Genomic DNA, 20,161 nt, shown 5'->3' with positions numbered 1-20,161 from the left:
GCTTCCCCGGGCCAGGCGAGGCACATCCCGCAGGTGGGAGGCGTCTCTCGCGCAGGCTCGACTGGTTGGCCGGCCAGGCTTCCTGCAGCCCTTTGGGTGCTGCGCTCCTTCCTCGCAGGGGCAGTGAACTGGGTTGAGCTGAGCCGGGGAGCATGGGGAAGCTCCTGGCGCTCGCCCTGGTGGGCATCGTGGGCGCGCTGATCGGGGAAAGGATCGTGTCCTTTCGGTAAGTGCCCAGTGGGCAGCGCCCCCCTGAGCTCCCACCTGAGGTCTTTGCTTCCAAAGTGAACCAGAGACCTATTGAACAAGGTCCAGCAGGGGGTCAATGCAGCTGTCCTCACATGCACAGCCTGACAGGCCATGGGTTGCAGAGGCTTTTATTGATGTGCATGGGTGTTGTCGGCTGTGCCACAGCCACTATGGCACAGGTGGTCCATGAGACCCTGAGAAGTGGTCTGCAAGGTCTCAGGAAAAAAGATCACCTTTGATCACTTCCAGTGTCTTGCCACCAAAGAGGATGGAGACTGCCCGCAACCACAACCACTGAAGTGTCAGCCGTGGCTGTGGGTGGTCCATTCTCTGTCCTCTCTGATAGTTTGTAGGGGAAGCGCTTTTGGAGACAGACCACCAGAGAGGGCAGAGGCCAGGCCACCCACAGCTGCAAGTGGTCCATGACGATTCCAATTTTTGCCTAAAGGTTGGGAACCACTGTGCCATGGTAATTTACCACTTTAAAGCGATCTCTACTTCCGAAGTGGCAAAGTGGTCACTTCATCTGCCCTAAGGTGTCTGAAGGTGGTTACAGAAGCATCTGGGTACCTGGACAACAGTCCCCTTGAACTCAGTGGGACTTCCTTCAACTAGCCAACATTTTACTGCAGCATTTCTCAAATTGTGGATCGGAATTGTGGCCTCACCAGCCCTAAGAAGGCCTCCGGACAGGACTCGACCAGTGAGGAGCTGGCATTTTTTATTTTTATTTTTTTTTGGGGGGGGGGGGAGGGGAGCATTTTGCAATCCAAGCCCTGGACAGCACAAGGGCTAGGATTGTCACTGCCACTAGTTCAGGACTTAAAATGCCATATCCCAGCTCTGGATAGGATTGGACTGTCCAGTTGTGCTGTAAGTACAGTACAGTACACCAGTGTTTCTCAAACTGTGGGTCAGAACCTACTAGGTGGGACATAAGTCAATTTCAGGTGGGTCCCTATTCACTTCAATACAGTATTTAATTTTTTATATAGTAGACTTGATGCTTCCATGGTATGTGACTGCATTTGGGGAATGTTACAGATCTATACTTTTAACATGCTATTGTGTATTTGCTTTCAACAATGATAGTAAATGGGACTTGCTCTTGGGTAAGTGTGGGTAGAATTGCAGCCTAGGATTGTTAAAAATTTTCCTACTTTCTAGTCATGACATCACTTCCAGTGGATCCTGATAGTTTCTCATTCTAAAACAGGGGTGCCCAAACCCCGGCCCGGGGGCCACTTGCGGCCCTCAGGGACTCACAATCTGGCCCGCGATTGTGCATCTGGCCCTCTGGCCCGCAAAGAGCATCTGGCCCTCTGGAGCCTTCCTGGAGCCCATGCTGGCCTGACGCAACTGCTCTCAGTGTGAAGATGATTGTTTGACCTCTCACGTGAGCTGTGGGAAGAGGGTTCCCTCCACTGCTTGCTGTTTCACGACTGTGATACAGCAGTGGTAGCGAAGGAAAGGCTGGCCTTGCTTTGTGCAAGGCCTTTTATAGGCCTTGAGCTATTGCAAGACCTTCATTCATAAATACAAGTTTTATCTCTAATATATTCATTTATGTAAATTTATTCAAATTTGAAATGTAAGTTAATTCGGCCCCCGACACAGTGTTAGAGAGATGATGTGGCCCTCCTGCCAAAAAGTTTGAACACCCCTGTTCTAACAAAATGGGTCCCAGTGCTAAAAGTTTGAAAACCACTGCAGTACACTATTTTAGGATCATTTCAACATCAACCTACCTGTGATCTGAAATCCAGTTATTTTGTTGCAAATTGCAGAAGGACTGCAAAGGCTGCCTTCCAATATGAACACATTAAGAAAAGTGCTGTTTTCTTTGCACTGCTTATGAAAGGGTTAATGCAACAGTTAACTGCTTCCTGTGTGTTCAGAGCAATAAATCACAGTTTTGTGCAACTCCTTCCTCTTAAGAAAGAACTTACAAAGCACAGCAAATAATAATAATAATAATAATAATAATAATAATAATAATAATAACAGGTATTTATATACCACCTTTCTTGGTCTTTATTCAAGACTTTATTCAAGGTGGTTTACTTAGGCAGGCTTATCCAAATCCCTTATTAAATAGGGATTTTTACAATTGAAAGAAGGTTCTCTCTTTCAAGAACCGCTACATTCAGGTGTTTCAATCCAATCTGGCTTCACATTCTGGCCTCCATCCTCCCACGCTCAGAGCAGATGGAATAGCTCGGCTTCAGCTAGTCAGCTGCTTCAAGGTCGCACGGTGCCGGTGGCCTCGAACTGGCGACTTTGTGGATGTTATCTTCAGGCAGATGGAGGCTCTACCCTCTAGACCAGACCAAATGTAACAAGTTTCTTTCGAGTTGAGAAATGATGCTGAAGTACAAATAGATCTCTTTCAACGGTTAAGACAGGAATGTCCAAAATGTACCTTCTAAACCAGGGGTCCATGGATGGGCTTCAAGTGTCCATGAATCAGGTGCAAGAATATTTGTGCATTTTTCTGGGGAGAGTTCCAAAGCTTGTATCCAATTTTCAAAAGAATTTTGCAACCAAAAAAAGATTAAGGAAATCCAGTGGCATCGCTAGGGGTGTGTGAGCTGCACCAGATGACACACACAGATGGGTGACATCACTACCAGCCAAAAAATTTTCAGTCTTGGTACTTTAAAATAATACCATCATGTTATATTTCATTCAATGTGTGTTTTCATGCAGAATGCAGTGAAGCAAACCACATTGAAACATCTCTATTCTATCAAAAATTATAGCCAAAAAAACAGTGGGGCGGGTCACCCAACACCTGGGGTGTTGCCCCACCCACTGCATGGGAGGAAGTCACAAACCCAAGTGATGCCCCTGAGAGTATCTGTACTAAGCATGGATTGGGACCTCTGGGACTGCTACATGAACCAGAGATGAATGGCACTTGATAGTTTAAAACAGTGGTGGTAAGCAACCTGATTCCTGTACATTAATGGTCCAATCCTATCTTCTGTTTATGACAGTGAAACTTGCATTCCACTGTTTTAAATGCAGCACTGTTACTATAAATGGTGTGCTGCTGTTACGTGAAAATCCCCTTTTCCCTTCCAAGTTGTGTTTTTATATCTGGTTATGTATTTTGGACTAAAATGCAGGCCTAAAACTTCTCTTACAGGCCACAAAAGGAGTCAAATCATAAGCTCACTCATTTCTCATGTTGTTGGCCACCTTCAGTCTGAAAGACTCATTTTCTCTAGAGACACTGGAAATGTCTTTATTGTTTAAGTCAATCACTGAATATGCAAACACCTTAAGGGAAGAGGACCTTGGCAGCAAAGTCTATCACCTATTGTTAACTAAATTAAGCTACATCTCCAAAATCCAGTAGCAACAGGAAGCAAGCTACTCCCCCCTCCCCCAGAGTCAGGCTTTGCTGATAGCTGATTTCTGGACCCTTCCACTTTTTTTTACATACTCCACGTGTACCTGTGTGTATACTGAGCAGGTGCACAGCTCTGGGATACTTCCGGTCAGTTTAGGTCAGCTTCCAGGTCAAACAACCCCTTAAGAGTAAGCTCAGAGCACATGTCTCTCTCTCTCTCTCTGGCTGCCCTCCCACGGGAGTGGTCCTTCCTAGGACTCTTTCCCATCCAACTGCTCCCAGGACAGGTAAATATATCTTGCGTCTAAAACTCTTTCCCTTCCATCCTATCTATTCCTCCCTTCTTCCCCCATCTTTAGTTATCAAACTGGGTTTAGCAGATTAAGAAACCCCTAAAATACTTCCCTACAACCTATCCGTTTCTGAATTCCTTTCGGATACACAAATACATAGCACATGCACCCACCATAAAAACTAGGTACATTTTTCAAGTACTAGAACCAAGAAATGTGTATTATGTTTACCTTTGTGTGTTTTGTAATAAAAATATAATCTTTGATTGAAAGTTACCTTTTTCCCAGTCTCCTCCTTAAGCTAAACAAGGGATTTCTTTGCTCTACGCTGTCTTGTTATCCAGCCTATGGTCCTAAAAGTTTCCAAAAGGTTAATATACTAATTCCCCTAAACAAAACAGCCTTTTTGGTAACACTGCTGCCGGGAGTGAGGGAGCCACCAATGCCAATGGTTTGCAGCTCCATGCACCAGCCACTGAAGGGCCCAGTTCGCACCAAACCAGATGAGGCAGTGGAAGGTGCAGGTCGTGGGTGAAGAGGGAGAGGCTCAGGGCAGGGGGCAGGAAGTAGGTGAATCCTGGTGGCAGAGACTTGCTCCAGGATCCTATCCATCATTCTCCAGACCGCCCAGCCCCCTTCCTCTCTTCAAACTGAGGCCAGTGATTCTTTTTTTATAGCACTGGTATTAGTATACCAATAGTATACTAATAGGAGACTTTTCTGTTTGCTTTTTCCTTGTTTGTAGGTAGTTCTTTTAGACCTAGATAGCTCTGAGAAAGGACACACACTTGATCATGCTCAGTCTTGTTGTGGTCAGTAAGTTGTGGTCAGTAAGGTTTGAACAAGATGTCTTCCCAGTGGATCTGCCCCAAATAATTTTGTGCCCTTTGCATCTTGGCTGTCCTTGAGGTGCTCTGAAATAGCCATTATGTGCAATGTGCTTTGGTAATCTCTTTAAATATTTGAGGTTTATCTCAGTGCTTTTTGTTCTCCACGTTAAACATTGGCCAATTCTTTTCAGGTAACGAGTTCTAAACATGTCCAATGGATTTCTCCCCAATTCCGTGGGAGTTGCTCCCACTTAAGTGTTTCTAGAATTACAGCTGTGGCCATTTTTCTCGTTTTCCTCTCAGTTTTCTCTAGCTGGTTGCTACCAGTCTCCAAGTGGGGAGATCCAACCTGTAGCATAGCCTGTGCTGAAATGTGGTGATGCATCCTAAAAATGGACAAACATGTCATGGGTGTTTTGAAATTGCCTTGAAGCATCAGCAAGCAGTGGCACTTTGTTTCTGAATCTATTTCTCACAGAGCTCTCTGAGCGATCTGACCAGCCCAATGTGGATGCAGTCCCATGTCAACACACAATCAGAGATATGTTCTGAAGCAAGAAGCAAGTGCAATGAGACACCAGTGGACTAGTCCTGCTTCTCACTTCTCCACAGGCCATCTAAGTGAGGCATAAGGGGCAGTCAGTGACCTTCCAAGCTTCTCTGCTTCCAAAATGTTTGTTTCATCGCACAGTCCTCTCTCCCGCAGGCTTCCTAACAGTACAATATCTTCTGTTATGGCCCAGTAGAAATGAGAAGGAATGACGTGAGATTGCTGGGTCTCCCATTGTACTGGTGCTGGGAATTCTAAGTGCTGCACTCTGCTGTCTCCAAGCTGCAAGTGTACAGGAGAGATAAAGGCAGCAAGGGTGTGGTCCTAAACGACTGGCTCCTTTAGTGCATCTCTTGGAAGTCACTAGCTTCAGACATGCAACTTTTGGCCATAGACACAGAAAACTGCTGGATCTGCTAAGAGCGGCAGTCATTCAGATGACCCTGAAATCTAGGCTTAGGGTAAATGTTTGTGTTGCGCATGGGTATCCTCCACTTTTTCTGTGATGATGGTTGCACTCCTGCACACACTTCCGTGGAAATAAGTCCCATTGAAGTCAGTGGGACTTGCTTTTGATACTACAGTATGTGCAAAATGAGTGTGCTGAAGATGTCAGATTATTACTACACTTCAATTTATTCAAGAAATTTTAGAGATGAGATATCAAATGAAGAATACAATTCTTGGTTTAGTATCTAAGACCTCACTGTGTTTCTCAAACTGTGGGTCAGGACCCACTTGATGGGTAGTGATCCAATTTCTTTGGGTCCCGTAGAGCCTCCAATGAAAGCACAAGTGATGGAAAGATAACTAATTGCTTCAATCCCTGAGGCTATTCAAAAATCAGACAACTGCTAACTGCCCTGCAAAGAGCTGAGCTCCTGCAGTTTACAAGTTTATGTAAATATAGGGAGATAAATGTTAGAAGGTCCTTCTTCTGGTGTATTTTCTTCCAAATCCGTTAATGTCAAGGTAGTGGGGGCAGGTGAAGACTGGGTCACATTTAGCCCTCAGGCCTTGAGACTATTCATTAGGGTTGCCTCATTACAAGAAATGGATTGAGGGTTTTTTTTCTGTAGGTAAGTAAACAAATTAAACATTACTTGTAAATTAAAAAAAATCATTTCTTTCTAGATCACGTTTTTTTTAGTCTCGTAAAACTCGGTGGGTCCTGACAGAGTATTAGTTTAAAAAGTGGGTCCCAGTGCTAAAAGGTTTAAGAACCACTGACCAAAGGCATTGATACTGCATTTTGCAGTGCTTAAAAGTAAATATTTTCTTTTCACCAAAAAGCTATGTAATGTTTTATCTGTCCCAGGTAACATTAAAAAAAAATGTTTATGCTCTTTTTTTTTTTTTTTTTTTTTTTTTTTTGCAGAAATAGGATTTGTGCTTCGTGAGAATTAAAACCGAAACGGCTTCCAAACTGCCATCTTGTGAACGGAATTGGTAGGACTCTTGCATGGTTTGTTTGAAGTGGGAATGTTCCTACTGAACCCAATATTTTAGGAAACCTGCAAGAACCCTGGGGTTACTTTTGTTGTTGGGCAGCATCTTAGGGATTTTATTTTACTATCTTGTGAAGTGAATATATTTTTAAGTAAGTGTTAGAAAAGTAGCATATTGGTAGAGCTCTGCAGGAAAGCACAGAGTTTATAGATCCAATATCCTATCAATGAAATCCCCCCCCCTTTTAAAACTGCATACCTGGAATCCTGGGAATTTTGCAACTGCAAAGAAGGTGACTGCAATTTTAGCCTGCATTAGTAGTAGTAGTAGTAGTAAAACTTTATTACGGTCATAAGACCAGCCACTTGCGTTAGTAGAACCATAGCTTCCAAGTCGCAAGAAGGTGTGGTTCCGCTTTACTATGCATTGATCAGACCTCACCTGGAGTACTGTGTGGGCACCTCACTTTAAGAAAGATGCAGCCAAACTGGAGCAGATTTGTCTCTCAGAGAAGAGAGACAAAGAGGCTGGAGAACAAGCCCTATGAGGAAAGGTTGAGGGAACTTGGTATGTTTAACCTGGAGAAAAGAAGGTTAAGAGAGGATATGATAGTGCTCTTTAAATACCTGAAGGGCTGTTATATGGCAGAAGTAACAAATTGTTCTCAGCTGCCTCTGAGAGTAGAACTAGATCCAGTGGGTACAACTGCAAGAAAGGAGATTCTGGCTGGATATCAGGAAGAAATTCTTGACAGTCAGGGCAGTTCGGCAGTGGGACAGATTGCCAAGGTCTCCCTCACTGGAGCTCTTCAAGCAGAGGCTCGACAGACACTGCTGGAAATACTTTTGGAGGAGTTTTTGACTATAGGTTTTGACTATAGGACTATAGGTTGGACTAGATGACCTCTTGGGTATCTTCCATGATCCTATGAATTAGTACTCTGTAAATGTTTGCCTCTTTGTAACAACCCTCAGAAGGCCATGTCAAGCCCATGGGGTGGTATCCCAAGGAAGGTCTGAAAACGTTCATGACGACAGAGATGAAGATTTTCAAGCACTTTGCCTGAAAGAATGACAGGATTGCAAAATGTACTTTCTGCCACTAGGATTGTGTTTGCTGCCCCAGTCCCTCTATTTATCCAACTCTTCAAGACCTTTTACAAATTTCGTTCATAAGCCCTTGCATCATGATTCAGGAGCATGAGCTGCATGCATGATTTCCAGTTTATAAACTTGCCCCATACCTCTGTAAATCTGCCTTTAGTCATGCAGTTTCTAATCAAATAAAAACAGTGTGGTTTCTTTTAACATCTTATAGAAGCCTTTTAATTTTAAGGATCTGCAAAATGGTTGGCATCGCCTGAGCCCATGACCCCAAGTGCAAATACCCCAAGTGTTCTGATATCCAGTCCTGTCTGCCAATGCTGAGAATGACTGCCAGTACCACCCCTCCTTTTTTCAAGGAAGACCCTGTGTTACACTGTAAACTATCTTTTTTGAATGCCTATGCTCAAGATTTCTCTCTCCCCTTTTTTTTTGCAGAGTTTGGCTCAGAAGATATTGACATTCTTCCCAATGGCTTGGCTTTCATTAGCTCTGTAAGTATTGCTGCCTGCTTGTATTTTCCCAACATTCAGGAGTCTGTGTTCAAGCCCATTGTGCACTGAAGGAATAGCTGTCAGTTGTAGGCTGGATCTATTTTTGCAAAATAATTTTTACTCTGTCTGTAACCTGATTGGTGCAAAGGCAATAATAGGTCATTCTGGACTGACAAACAATTAGCTAGAGAATTTACCTAGAGAATTCCATTACTTAGAGAAAGCCTCCAAGACACCCCTGGCATGCAAGATGCAGCACACAGTCCTTTGGCATAGGTGCATTGGTGACAGGGGATTTAGTTAGGATTTGGTCCTTAGTCAGATTATGTGTTAACAAAATTTTGTAGTTGTGAGAACTGAATCTCCTAGGTTCCCATGGAGCTTCTTTTGAGTTGCTTGTACTTCTCTGTTGGTTGAGAATGCTCCGCTCAGACCCTGTTCTCAGTGACAACTTGGTTCTGTTGTGGCAGTAGAATGGTTATTTTCTGTGAGCGTAGTGAGCCTTCCCAGAAACAGTAGTAATCATCGGAGGCTGTTCTTTCCAGCATCGCTTGCAGAGCTTGGAAAGGTGGTAACTGAAGAGAGGGCCCTTTTTGTGGTTGCAATCCAAACTCCTTCCCAAATAAGATCTGGTTGCTCCTTTGCTATTGTCCTGCAATTGCCTGGAAAAGTCTGTCATATTCATTCATGTTTGGGGACAGTTCAGTTCAACGTATCTGTATTTTATTTTACTGCTTTTGAATCCTGCTTTCCAATTGCTGCTTTTTCTGTGTACAAATCAGCAGGGATGTGCCCAAGTCACTAAGCTTGAGTCACAAGTTGGGTCATGAGTCACCGACCCTTCAATTCGACTTGCAAGTCATAGTGCTTACCCGTCGCAACTTGACTTAAAAAAATTTCAAGTTCTTTAAGTCATGAGTCTGAGTCATTTCAAGTCACAAATCACAAATCCTTCAGCAAAAATGCACAGAAAAATAGAAGGTGGTGGTGGGGTGTGTGAGGGCCCAATCCAGACCGCTCACTCTTGCAAACGTTCCATAAGCTAGCCCAGTATGAGCCTGCACTGGGACAGCTCCGGCACTGGGCCTGTGGTCTGCTGCCCAATGCTGCATACGAACATAGGATCCCACGGCAGCCATTTTGGTGCTGTGGCAGCCTCGTGTGCCGGGCAGCTCAGAATTGGGCTGTAAGTCAGTCAGAGCACACACACGTGCACACTCAAGAGAGAACTTGAGTAATTTCGAGTCCAGACTCTTTTTTTTTAAGTCATTGGCCTCCAAGTCGTGAGCTGAGTCAGGATCAGTGAAGTCCATGACTCGAGTCAACTTGAGTCATCAAAATTAGCCATGTGCAGCACAATCCTAAGTCCCTTGTGCCGGCCCAGGAGGGTTGCAAATGTGCCGTAAAGCATGTTTGCACCTCCTCATGAGTAAGCCACGCTGGCGCACGGAGGCTGAGACTCCATGGCGACTTGTACGGTGAGCCTTGTGTCGGCTCAGCTGGGCCAATGCAAGGCTCTGGGGTGGGTGGGGAGGAGGCTGGAGGAAGGTGTTCCTGCGCAGGTTTTGGGCAGCCCCAGGGGACAGGCAGGCATGGAGTAGAAGGCAGGGCGGGGATCTGGCAGTCATGCCAGATCCCAACCTCCATTTGCAGGGAGCTCTCCTTGGACTTGAGGTGCCATGGCACCTTGCCCAGGGGTAAGGGGAAACCCCTGGCCCAGGGGTAAGGTGGAAAGGGGGGTAAGGGGAAAGGGGTAAGGGGAAACCCAGGGGTAAGGGGAAACGCCCAGGGGTAAGGGGAAACGTTTCCCCTTGCCTCTAGCTAAGCAGATTCTGGCCCCTATCCTGCGCTGGATAGAGGGCAAGTCTCTTGGCTTACCTGTTCCAGTGCAGAATTGGATTGTGCCTTTAGTGTGACTCGAGTCAAGTCAACTGGAGTCAAGCGCCCATCCCTGCAAATCAGTACCAAACTGCGGACCTCATCACTCTCAGTGGAATCCTCGTGACTGTTATGTGAGTGAAGGTATTTTGATTATTTGTTTTTAAGGGTTTGAAATCCTCTGTATTTAAAGGCTTTGCACCAGATAAAAGAGGGGAAATACTACTGATGGATTTAAATGAAAAAAAACCCTCAACCAACAGAACTCAAAATCAGCGGTGGGTTCAATTTGGCGTCCTTTAACCCTCATGGGATCAGCACATTCATTGACAAGGGTAAGTGGACATGCCCATAAGGGATAAAAAACAGACAACTGAACCGTGTCACATTCTGTCCTGACTCGTTGGATTCAGTGGAACTTAAATGTGCTAAACCTCAGCTCAGGACTGCAGTTCTAAACACACACTCTTGCATCTACAAGAATGGTAGCAGCTAAAGTTAGATGAATAAATTATACATAGGACTGGGTATCAGGTAACACCTGGGATATCTGATCTCTCAACTTAAGGCAACTGATTAAATCAGAGGGATTGTGAGTTATAAAATAATTGCACAATAAGCAATGCTGAGCCAGCAATTTGGCTGGCTCTGCCCATTGTCTTCATCTGTTCCTACTCTTGCAAGACTTTTGTACACACAGAGGCAAAGCCGTATATCCTTTCCCCCACTCTGGGTTCTCATGTGGCATTGTGGAAGACAAAAGAGTTGTTCTGGATGCAGTTCTGTCACATCCACCCTCTCCATGTCTACTGAATAGTGGCAAATGTGGAGATTTGCCTTATTTTGCAATTAAAATGGAAGTTATGAAGAAAACATTCATTGTAGATTTTAATGAACCTGCTTGATTTTTCACTTTTGCTGGATGATGCAGTCTACCTCTTTGTTGTAAATCATCCACTGTACAAGTCAACAGTGGAGCTATTTCAGTTTGTGGAGAAGGATCATTCCCTCGTGCACCTTAAAACTATCACACATGAGCTTCTGCAAAGGTATAGACAACCAAAACTATTCTCTCTTTTATTTTCCAGAGCACAGCTCAGTTTAGAAAACATGTTCCAAAAGGTACTTCCTGCTTATACAAGGAAGAGTCTGCTGTGAACATGAGAACATTTGAGGAAGATGGATGGATAGATGGATGCTACCTGGTTGACTGGCAGCATTTTTTGAATGCCAATTGCAGGGGAGCTAGTGTGGGAGGGGGCTATCTGCCTACAGGGCAAGCCCGTATTCAAGATTCTAAAGGTGGGTGGGTGACTATTTTTTCAGAGTGGGCAATTATGCCGGGTATCTATATTGGTGTGGAAAATTAAAGGATAAGTATGGAGAAACATCAAAGACCCATAACTCACCCAAATTTCATGAAGGGAAAATATTTTTGATGAGAGGCGGGTGGGTTTGAAAGAGGCATTCATCATCCGTAAAGCAATGTAACAGTAATTTGCATAGAATAAATAGGAGCTGATCCAGTGTTTCAGTTTGGGGGGGCATGAGCACTACCTTAACTCCACAGCCAAGGTCAACCAGGCGGGTAGACCTGGGCTCCTGGTTGAACTTTGGCCTCTGTGTCAAAGGTTTGCTGGGCAGGTAAGACCTGAGCTCCTGCCCAGACTTGGAGCCCAGATCTGTCGGCCTCTGTAGCCAAGGTTTGCTGGGCTTCTGCCTGGACTTGAACTGGACTTCTGCCTGGATCTACAGCCTCCATGGCTGAGGTTTGCTCTGCAGGTAGATATGGGCTCCCACCCAGACTTGAAGCCCAGATCTACCTGCTAGTGGAGTGGCCTCTTCCAAACGGGAAGACCTGGGCTCCTGCCATACTTGGATGCCATACTGCCATCCCTGTGGGCACCCTTCCCAGTTGCAGCAATTTTTTTTTGAGGGGGGGCGGCATGCACCCATGGCCCACCCCCGTGGATTTGCCTCTGGGATAAAGGCATCTCAGTATGCAGTGTAAAACGTGTTTGTCCACATAGAAATAACATGCAACTTCTCCTTTCATTTTGCACACCAGTGTAATACATAACCTTACATCCCTGCAAAAGTAAAACATATCACTGTGACGCAGGTAGTATTTACTTTTATTGAAAACTTTTTATTTGCTGATGACACATCCCTCCCTCCAAACTCCTTTTCCCCACCAATTTTTTTTTTCAAAAATGTGATGCAATGCCCATCCTGGCCCCCTGCTACAGGGTCCAATGGTGGGTTGCCCAGCCAGCCACCAAGTTGACCACTCTGGGAGAGAAGGTACTATCCTGTCTAGATGGACCTTTGCACTCTTTTTTTGACCTGCACAAGTCTTGGTGCTTTCTGACTTTGTCACAAAGTTATTTGAGAGAGGAATGATCATGCAATATCTACATCATGCGTCTTTGTATTTTCTCTCTTCCTCTTTGTTACAGCTTGAATGATATTCTGGCTCTGAGTCCAGACAGTTTCTATGCCACCAATGACCATTATTTCACAGAGTCCATCTTGGTACTGTTGGAGATGTTCCTGGGTTTGCCATGGACAAATGTTGTTTACTACAGCTCAAAAGAAGTTAGAGAAGTGGCAAATGGCTTTTATGCTACCAATGGCATTAACATTTCACCCAATGGGCAGTAAGTGTCTAGCAGACCACATGGTTTATACAGGCGTGCCCCTCCCTGTGGTTAACTGAAACTGTGGATACCAAGGAATGTGCCCCCCATCCTCTAGAGGTGAGGAGAGCTCTTCTCCCTTCACCTCCAGAGGGTCCTCTGAGCCTAGCAGAGACTGTGCACATCCGTCCATGGCCTCTGCCGAGCTCAGATTGAGACCTAAAGTAAAAAAAAAACACACTGCTTTTGATTTCTCCATGAAACCAGAAATGACATTTTTAATGTCATGCCTTAGAAGGCATTAGGAGGCCCAGGGAAGCCGCCTGAGACTTTTACTTTGTCTTAATGTAAGCCTGGCAGAGGCCTCAAATTGATGTGTATGGCCTCTGCTGAGCTCAGAGGTCCTTCCAGAGGCGAGGAGAGTGGAGCTTCCCTTGCCTCCAGAAGGGACGCGCATGGGGGATAAGTTAATCTGCAGATACAGGAAGCCCCCCCCCGGGCCTCAGAATGCCTTATATGGGCCTTATATCTCCTTGGTTTCCCAAGGAGACCAGAAGTTGCAACTTTGGGGCCCTAATAGCTATTTTGAACCTGCGGCCATGGGCAGAGGCCACAGGCAGTCACACGCAGCCTCTGCAGGCTTCAGAAGGACCTCCAAACCTGACTGGAACACAGTTCTGGTTGGGTCTGGAGGCTTGGGGGGGGGCAGTTTGGCATCCACAGATGAGGAAAACCGCAGATGCCGAACCCACAGATAATGTGGGCTCCCGTATACCAGTTTTCAGCAAAAAGAGTTAATAAAGCAGTGTTCAGAGCAAACTAAACATGGTAAGGAAGAATAGTTATAAATAGCTATCCCGTGTGTGGAAAGGGGTTATGTTGCTATCTAAAACTGGAGGGCATTCATTGAAGAATAAGACTTTCTCTTCTTTCATTCAAGATATGTCTATGTTGCTGATTTCCTGGGTCACAATATTCATGTCTTTGAAAAACATGCCAATTCAAGTTTAACTCCTGTGAAGGTAAATCTTGACTCATTTGCAACACAGTCTAATTTAGTTGTGCTTTGGATATTTGAAACAAAGCAGGGATGTTTTGTAGTTTTCCAGAACTGATCTGTTTTGTCTATGCAAGAATGTGCATTCATATGCCCATACATTAGCATCAGTAGTTTAATATTGCTTGCCTTTGGAGTCTTTGTGAAGTGTTGGCAATATGCTTCTAAGGCACGATCCAAGAAGAGCACTCATGTAGCTAGCTAAGAAGTGCACACATCCACTTCTGCTAACCAGCTTATTATACCTGTATAGAACAGTGGCAAAGACTTTGTGGCACAACACTGGCAAGCATCCAGAGGCATCCCCTAGGGCAGTAGTCTTCAACCTTTTTTGTGCCATGACCCAAATAAATAATGGACTAGGGATCTACCGCTGATCCCACCCCTATCCTAGGACCCAATCTGCCCACCCCCATCACCACCCACCCCTTTTCCCCTTACTTCTTGTGTCTTTACAACCCTGTGAGGTAGCAGCCTGAACTGGGCTGGCCTTAGGAGCTGCAGGGCAAAACAGTGAGAAGAAACTGTGCAGGATCTTGTATATCAAGAACTCAGTTTTGATAAGGCAGTCCCATGATTGAATTGGAACCAAGCCCTCTCTTGCACATATAGCCAAAGAAACATGGTAGTTATGGGAAATTGTAATCATTTTCTAAATCATGCATGGCAATTACAGACTTTGCTTTCTTTCTTCCATATGCTTTAGGTGTTGCAGTTGGACACTCTTGTTGATAACATATTCGTTGATCCTTATACTGGAGACCTTTGGGCAGGATGTAGTCCCAATGGCTTGAAGCTGTTGTATGATCCTGAAAATCCTCTTGGCTCAGAGGTTAGTCAGAATTACTTTAGCTTGGTAGTAAAGATTTCTGGTAACAGTCTAACCAGAACACATGAAGGGGCACCAGAAACTAGGAGTTCTTTATTTAAATCCACATCTTGCAATCCCTCTTGATTATGTACTCTCCAGGACAGGATGACGATTTAGACTGGTGGTTGTTATTTTTGGCAAGACTGCCTTAAGATCTTATTCTTTCAATGTATGTATCTCTTACTTTGCAGACCAGGATTGTATGTGCTTGAAATTTAAGGTCCTGGAAGGAGGGTCATCATGGTGGTTACATATAGATTAGATTACACAGATTACATATAAAGCAGTATTGCTGACCACTGTTAATTTTTGCCACTTTTCAGGTCCTTAGCATCCAGGACATTCTTTCTGAGAAGCCCAAAGTCACCCAAGTGTATGTTGATGATGGATCAGTACTTCAAGGAAGTTCAGTAGCTGCAGTGCATGCCAACAAGCTGTTCATTGGCACTATATTTCACAGAGCTCTTTTCTGTGACCTGTAACTTTCTCTTCCTGAACTTAACTAGGGTGGAAAGAATGTCACTGCCTGAGCTCCTGACCACACACAGTTCTGACATGTCTAGGTCTAACCTGCATTGCAGCACAGGTGAACAAGTGTGTTGCTGGCCTTTTCCTCCAGAACAGGGGTGCCCAAACCCCGGCCCTGGGGCCACTTGTGGCCCTCGAGGCCTCTCAATGTGGCCCTCAGGGAGCCCCCAGTCCCCAATGAGCCTCTCGCCCTCCAGAGATTTGTTGGAGCCTGCATTGGCTCAATGCAATTGCTCTCAGCGTGAGGGCGACTGTTTGACCTCTTGCATGAGCTGTGGGATGAGGGTTTCCTCCTCTGCGTGCTGTTTCACGTCTCAGATGCAGTAGTGGCAGCAAAGGGAAGACCAGCCTTGCTTTGTGCACGGTCTTTCATAGGCCTTGAGCTATTTCAAGACCTTCATTCATTCATATAAGTTCATCTTTAATATATTCATTTATGTAAATTTATTCAAATTTTAAATGTAAATTAATTCTTTTTCCCCCAGCCCCCCGACACAGTGTCAACACAGATGATGTGGCCCTCCTGCCAAAAACTTTGGACACCCCTGCTCCAGAAGAAAGTAATACAGGAACATTGGTTAGCTTACACAGAAAAAAGCAACCATAAGATTGTTGCAGTGCAATTTGCCCACTTCCATGTAGACGCTAATCTTACACTGAGTGTTTTTTTGTCATTGACCAACTATGACTGGTTGCCTTCAGTTCTGTTAAGAAAGGAAGATTGCCTTATTGACTCTGATAAACGGGCAAACTATTTCGGCAAGGAGACATTCTTTTGTAAACCTCGGTTTTTGTACTTAATATTATCTTAAATTGTTACTTTAAAAACTTCTCAGGTTTTTTTTTTTACATTCCCTACTGTTTTTCTTTGAAAGAAACTTTCATACAATGGCGGACCTGCCATTAAATGAAAGGGGCAAATGCTCTGGGCGTGGAGCCTTGTGCAGCTCTAGGTCTGCGTAGAAGTCTCACTGAAGCTCCTGATGTGGTCAAAACTGTGCTTCCGGTTTGTCGGAAGCACAGTTTAGAACATCGGGAAAACTTCAGGAGGCTTCCCTGACGTGCCCTGGAGTTGTGTGAGGCTCTGTGCGCTCCAGGCAAGTGGGGGGGGGAGAGATTTGCGTGCGGGGGGCAGCAGCATCCTGCAGGGGGTGCCATCACAGACCTTTGCCCCAGGGCATGGGGCTGGGGAGGTCTGCTACTGCCTTTATATTTAGCAAAGGTGCCTTTTTGGACACAATTTATAGGTAGAAGTGTATTTAGTGCCTGCATCAAATTGGTTGTGGGCTGTTTTTCGAGGGGTCGCAGAGAGTTCAGTAGGGCTCTGAAAGGGAGAGCGTAAGAACATGGTTGGTGAGAGAGAACACAGGAGAGAGAGTGGGAGAGAGAGAACATGGTGAGAGCTAAAAATGTGATTTATTCAAAAAGTGTGATTTATTAAAAACAATGACTTCACTTCCTGTTTAATGTCATCACTTCATACTCTGCCAGTACAATAATGTCACTTCCTGTTTCTTGCTTAATGACATCACTTCAGGGGGTCCCAACAGGTTGTCGTATCTAAAAAGGGGGTCCCAGTGCAAAAAAAACATTGGGAACTACTGAAAGACTTGAAGGTAATGCAGAGAGACTAGGGTAGGAGGCCATGTCCCAAACACTCAGAAAAGAGCAGACTTAGAACATCACCGTTCCAGCCCATATGTAGAACATGAAGATCTTACAGTTTAGCACTGGGCTTGACTCCTTCAATCAACATAAATATAAACTAAGAAAAAGAGAATGGATGTGGCACTAGTGGCATAACCCAGTTGTGGGACCTGATTCATCAGCTGAACCCAATGACTTGTTTTCTTTGCAGCCCAATTCTATGTCTGTTTATTTGAAAGCAAGTCCTATTCAGTCCAGTGGGAATTATTTTAAAGAAGTTTAATTTAGAAAATCAGCTATAATTTCTCACTGGTAGCAGGGTGTTTGGATCAATACCAAGACTAACCCAGGACCACCAGGTGCCTGAGGCAGGAAACATGCTGCTCCCTTACCTGGTAATATCCCAGCCTCTGACACTCTAGCCCACCACCCTCCTCTGCTCCACATTTCTGCACTGTTCCCTTCTTCCTTAACTCAGGGAGTGGGCAGACAAGGAGGATCAGTCGAAGCATGCAAGTGGGTGGAGGTTGGTGCCACAAGCCTATCTGCTAGCTGAGGCAACCACTTCAGTTGGCTTCATGGATAGACCGGCCCTTTGCTGAAAAGATCTCACTCTCATGCGCTGGAGTTCCAGTGAAGCTTTCAGATTAGATTATTCGCTGTGGATGCTGGTGGGAGATGGGGCAACTGTAAAGATGGGCCTATATCATGGGACTTGGAGGAGAGAGAACCAAGAAGAGTGGTAGATTATAGAAGCATTGGAGGAAGGGGGTATCTGGTTTTTTAAGTAGGGATAAATCCGTGAAATGGATACAGGGGCTGTTTGAAAGCACTTGCTAGAGGCAGCCCAACTGGGTCTGCCACTCCTTCATTCAGTCACTGTAAGTAAAACCAGAGTTCCTGCATATCCAGGTTTGTGAAAGTCATGTGAAAAATGAAGTTAAGTAGATGATTTTCTCACACAAGTGTGCAGGAAGCAGATCAATGGAACCTGTACCCACAATGGGCTCATCTAGAGCCGGGGTCTCCAAACTGGTTGGTTGGCAACCTTCAGTCTGGAAAGACTATGGTATAAGCCTACAGCACCTGGCATTCCCAGGCAGTCTCCCATCCAAGTACTAACCAGGCCTGACCCAGCTTAGCTTCCAAGATCAGATGAGAAACTACAGCCCACATCTGGCCACAAGATTTTATCTGGCCAGCAGCAACTTGTTTGTTTGTTTTTTGTCAGAGAATGTGCCAATGTTCGACATCCCATTATATATTGCACATCCCTGATCTTGTCTGATCTTGGAAGCTAAGCAGGGTCAGGCCTGGTTAGTATTTGGATGGGAGACCACCTGGGAATACCGGGTGCTGTTGGCTTATACCAGTCTTTCGAGACTGAAGGTTGCCAACCATATCATTTCTCAAACATGGCATTATTTCTTTGCAATTGTCATATTTCTCTTTTGTTATGAATCAAATTACGATGATTACAGAGAAAAGATCCAAGGAAAACTTATTCATTCATTTAAATTTCATTCATTGATTTATAAAACAGATTTTTTTTTTTTTTTACCGATGACAGTGTGTAAAATATACAATGTGGCCCTTGTACTGAAAAGTTTGGAGATCCCTGGTCTAGAGGGAGGCAGTAGTAGGCTCAGGGTGAATAGCACCATCTGCCACTGACACAAACTGCATTGGGTTGTTTCATGGCTTGCTTGGCCATGCACGCACCAGCCCATAAAATCAAAAAGCAAAACAGAAAACCTTGCACTCCCATAGAAGTCTCACGGGGAACAATTCTGACGCACTTTCAAGCAAGCTGACCTCACCCAGCAACCGCCCACAGGCACAAGGAAACTTCAGGTGGTGCAATGATTGCGCTATCATCACAAGAGAGGGCATCAGAGCAATGGAACCGCAACTTGCCACCTCCACACTGTGAGGAAATAGGAGTTTAATGGGAACAAGGAAGCCAATGATTAAGAGCCCAATCCTATCCACACTTTCCTGAGAGTAAGCCCCTTTGACTCTAAGTAGACATGCATAGGACTGGGCTGAAAATCCCTTCTCTCTCTCTGACTGATAATGGCAGGAGTCTTCCTTGTTAATAGAGATCTTTCACCTAAAGAAAATGCAAGGGGAGGAGGAATAAGAGGCTGGAAGAAAAGGGGATGGACAAGAACTGTCTGGAACACTGGCTTCCTTTCGCCTGTTGAGACGCGGGTTTTTGCACAGGTATGCCACATCTCTTCCCTCTCCACCAATTCCTCTCTTGCTTTGGGTGCAAGAAAGAGTTCAAGCAAGCCTGCCTCTGAGCATGAACGCTGCAAGCACCTGCTGTGGTGGGTTCAAGCGCACAGCGATCTGTAACGAGACTCCCCAGCTTCTGAAAGGGATGACCTTGGGCCAGTCGCCACCTCTCAGACTGGCCTACCTCACAGGGCTGTTAGGAGGGTAAAATGGGAGGGGGGAATAAATGATTCCCTTGGGGCTGGAGGGGTATTTTTGGACGGGGGGGCACTGCTGTCTCAGCCCCCGTCTCCTGCTCTTCCTCGTGTGCGATTGTTTGAATCACAGGTGGCGCTTGGAGCGTTTTGCCTGCACTCAGTTCAGCTCATCTGGGCGGGCGCTGCCTCCCTGCGACGTCCTCTCCGCCCAGCGCTCCTCCGCCTGAACCTTCCCAGCTCTGGCAGGGAAGAGGCACCAGGGCGGCGCTTCCCCGGGCCAGGCGAGGCACATCCCGCAGGCGGGAGGCGTCTCTCGCTCAGGCTCGACTGGTTGGCCGGCCAGGCTTCGGCAGCCCTTTGGGTGCTGCGCTCCTTCCTCGCAGGGGCAGTGAACTGGGTTGAGCTGAGCCGGGGAGCATGGGGAAGCTCCTGGCGCTCGCCCTGGTGGGCATCGTGGGCGCGCTGATCGGGGAAAGGATCGTGTCCTTTCGGTAAGTGCCCAGTGGGCAGCGCCCCCTCGAGCTCTTGGACTCCGCAGTCCATCCCACACTTAGAGCCCAAGCCTCTGCTTGTCTTACTTAGAAGTAAGTTCCATGTGGGGCTTACTCCCAGGAAGTCAGTGGGGCTTACTCCCAGGAAAGTGTGGCTAGGCTTGCACCCTGAGTTCAATAGGGCTGGCTCTATAGGCACAGCCTGATGGCCAGTGAGTTGCTGAGGTTACAGAAGGACCTGCAAGTCAGTCCCATTGAACTCAGTGGGACTCCTCTAGATGAGTTT

At 45.7% G+C, this 20,161-nt stretch overlaps 1 protein-coding gene and 1 pseudogene across 2 annotated transcripts in view; both read left to right on the top strand.

Annotated features, from left to right (window-relative positions):
• LOC136651016 (serum paraoxonase/arylesterase 2-like) lies at positions 1 to 16,754 on the top strand (annotated as a pseudogene).
• Positions 14,655 to 20,161, top strand: part of LOC136651015 (serum paraoxonase/arylesterase 2-like) — an 18,354-nt gene continuing 12,847 nt past the window's right edge. Inside the window, exon 1 of one of the 2 annotated variants that reach the window (XM_066627053.1) lies at positions 14,655 to 14,732. In XM_066627053.1, coding sequence (XP_066483150.1) covers positions 14,704 to 14,732 — 29 coding nt within the window. In that variant the 5' untranslated portion in view covers positions 14,655 to 14,703. Of the gene's footprint in view, positions 14,733 to 19,680; positions 19,876 to 20,161 lie in introns of those variants that run through there. The other variant, XM_066627052.1, reaches the window with a different exon arrangement.

The sequence above is a fragment of the Tiliqua scincoides genome, chromosome 5 (assembly GCF_035046505.1).
Source record: "Tiliqua scincoides isolate rTilSci1 chromosome 5, rTilSci1.hap2, whole genome shotgun sequence".
Classification (NCBI taxonomy): Eukaryota; Metazoa; Chordata; class Lepidosauria; order Squamata; family Scincidae; genus Tiliqua; species Tiliqua scincoides.
The sequence above is the reverse complement of the archived record's forward strand: the minus strand, read 5'-3'. Positions and strand labels throughout refer to the sequence as shown.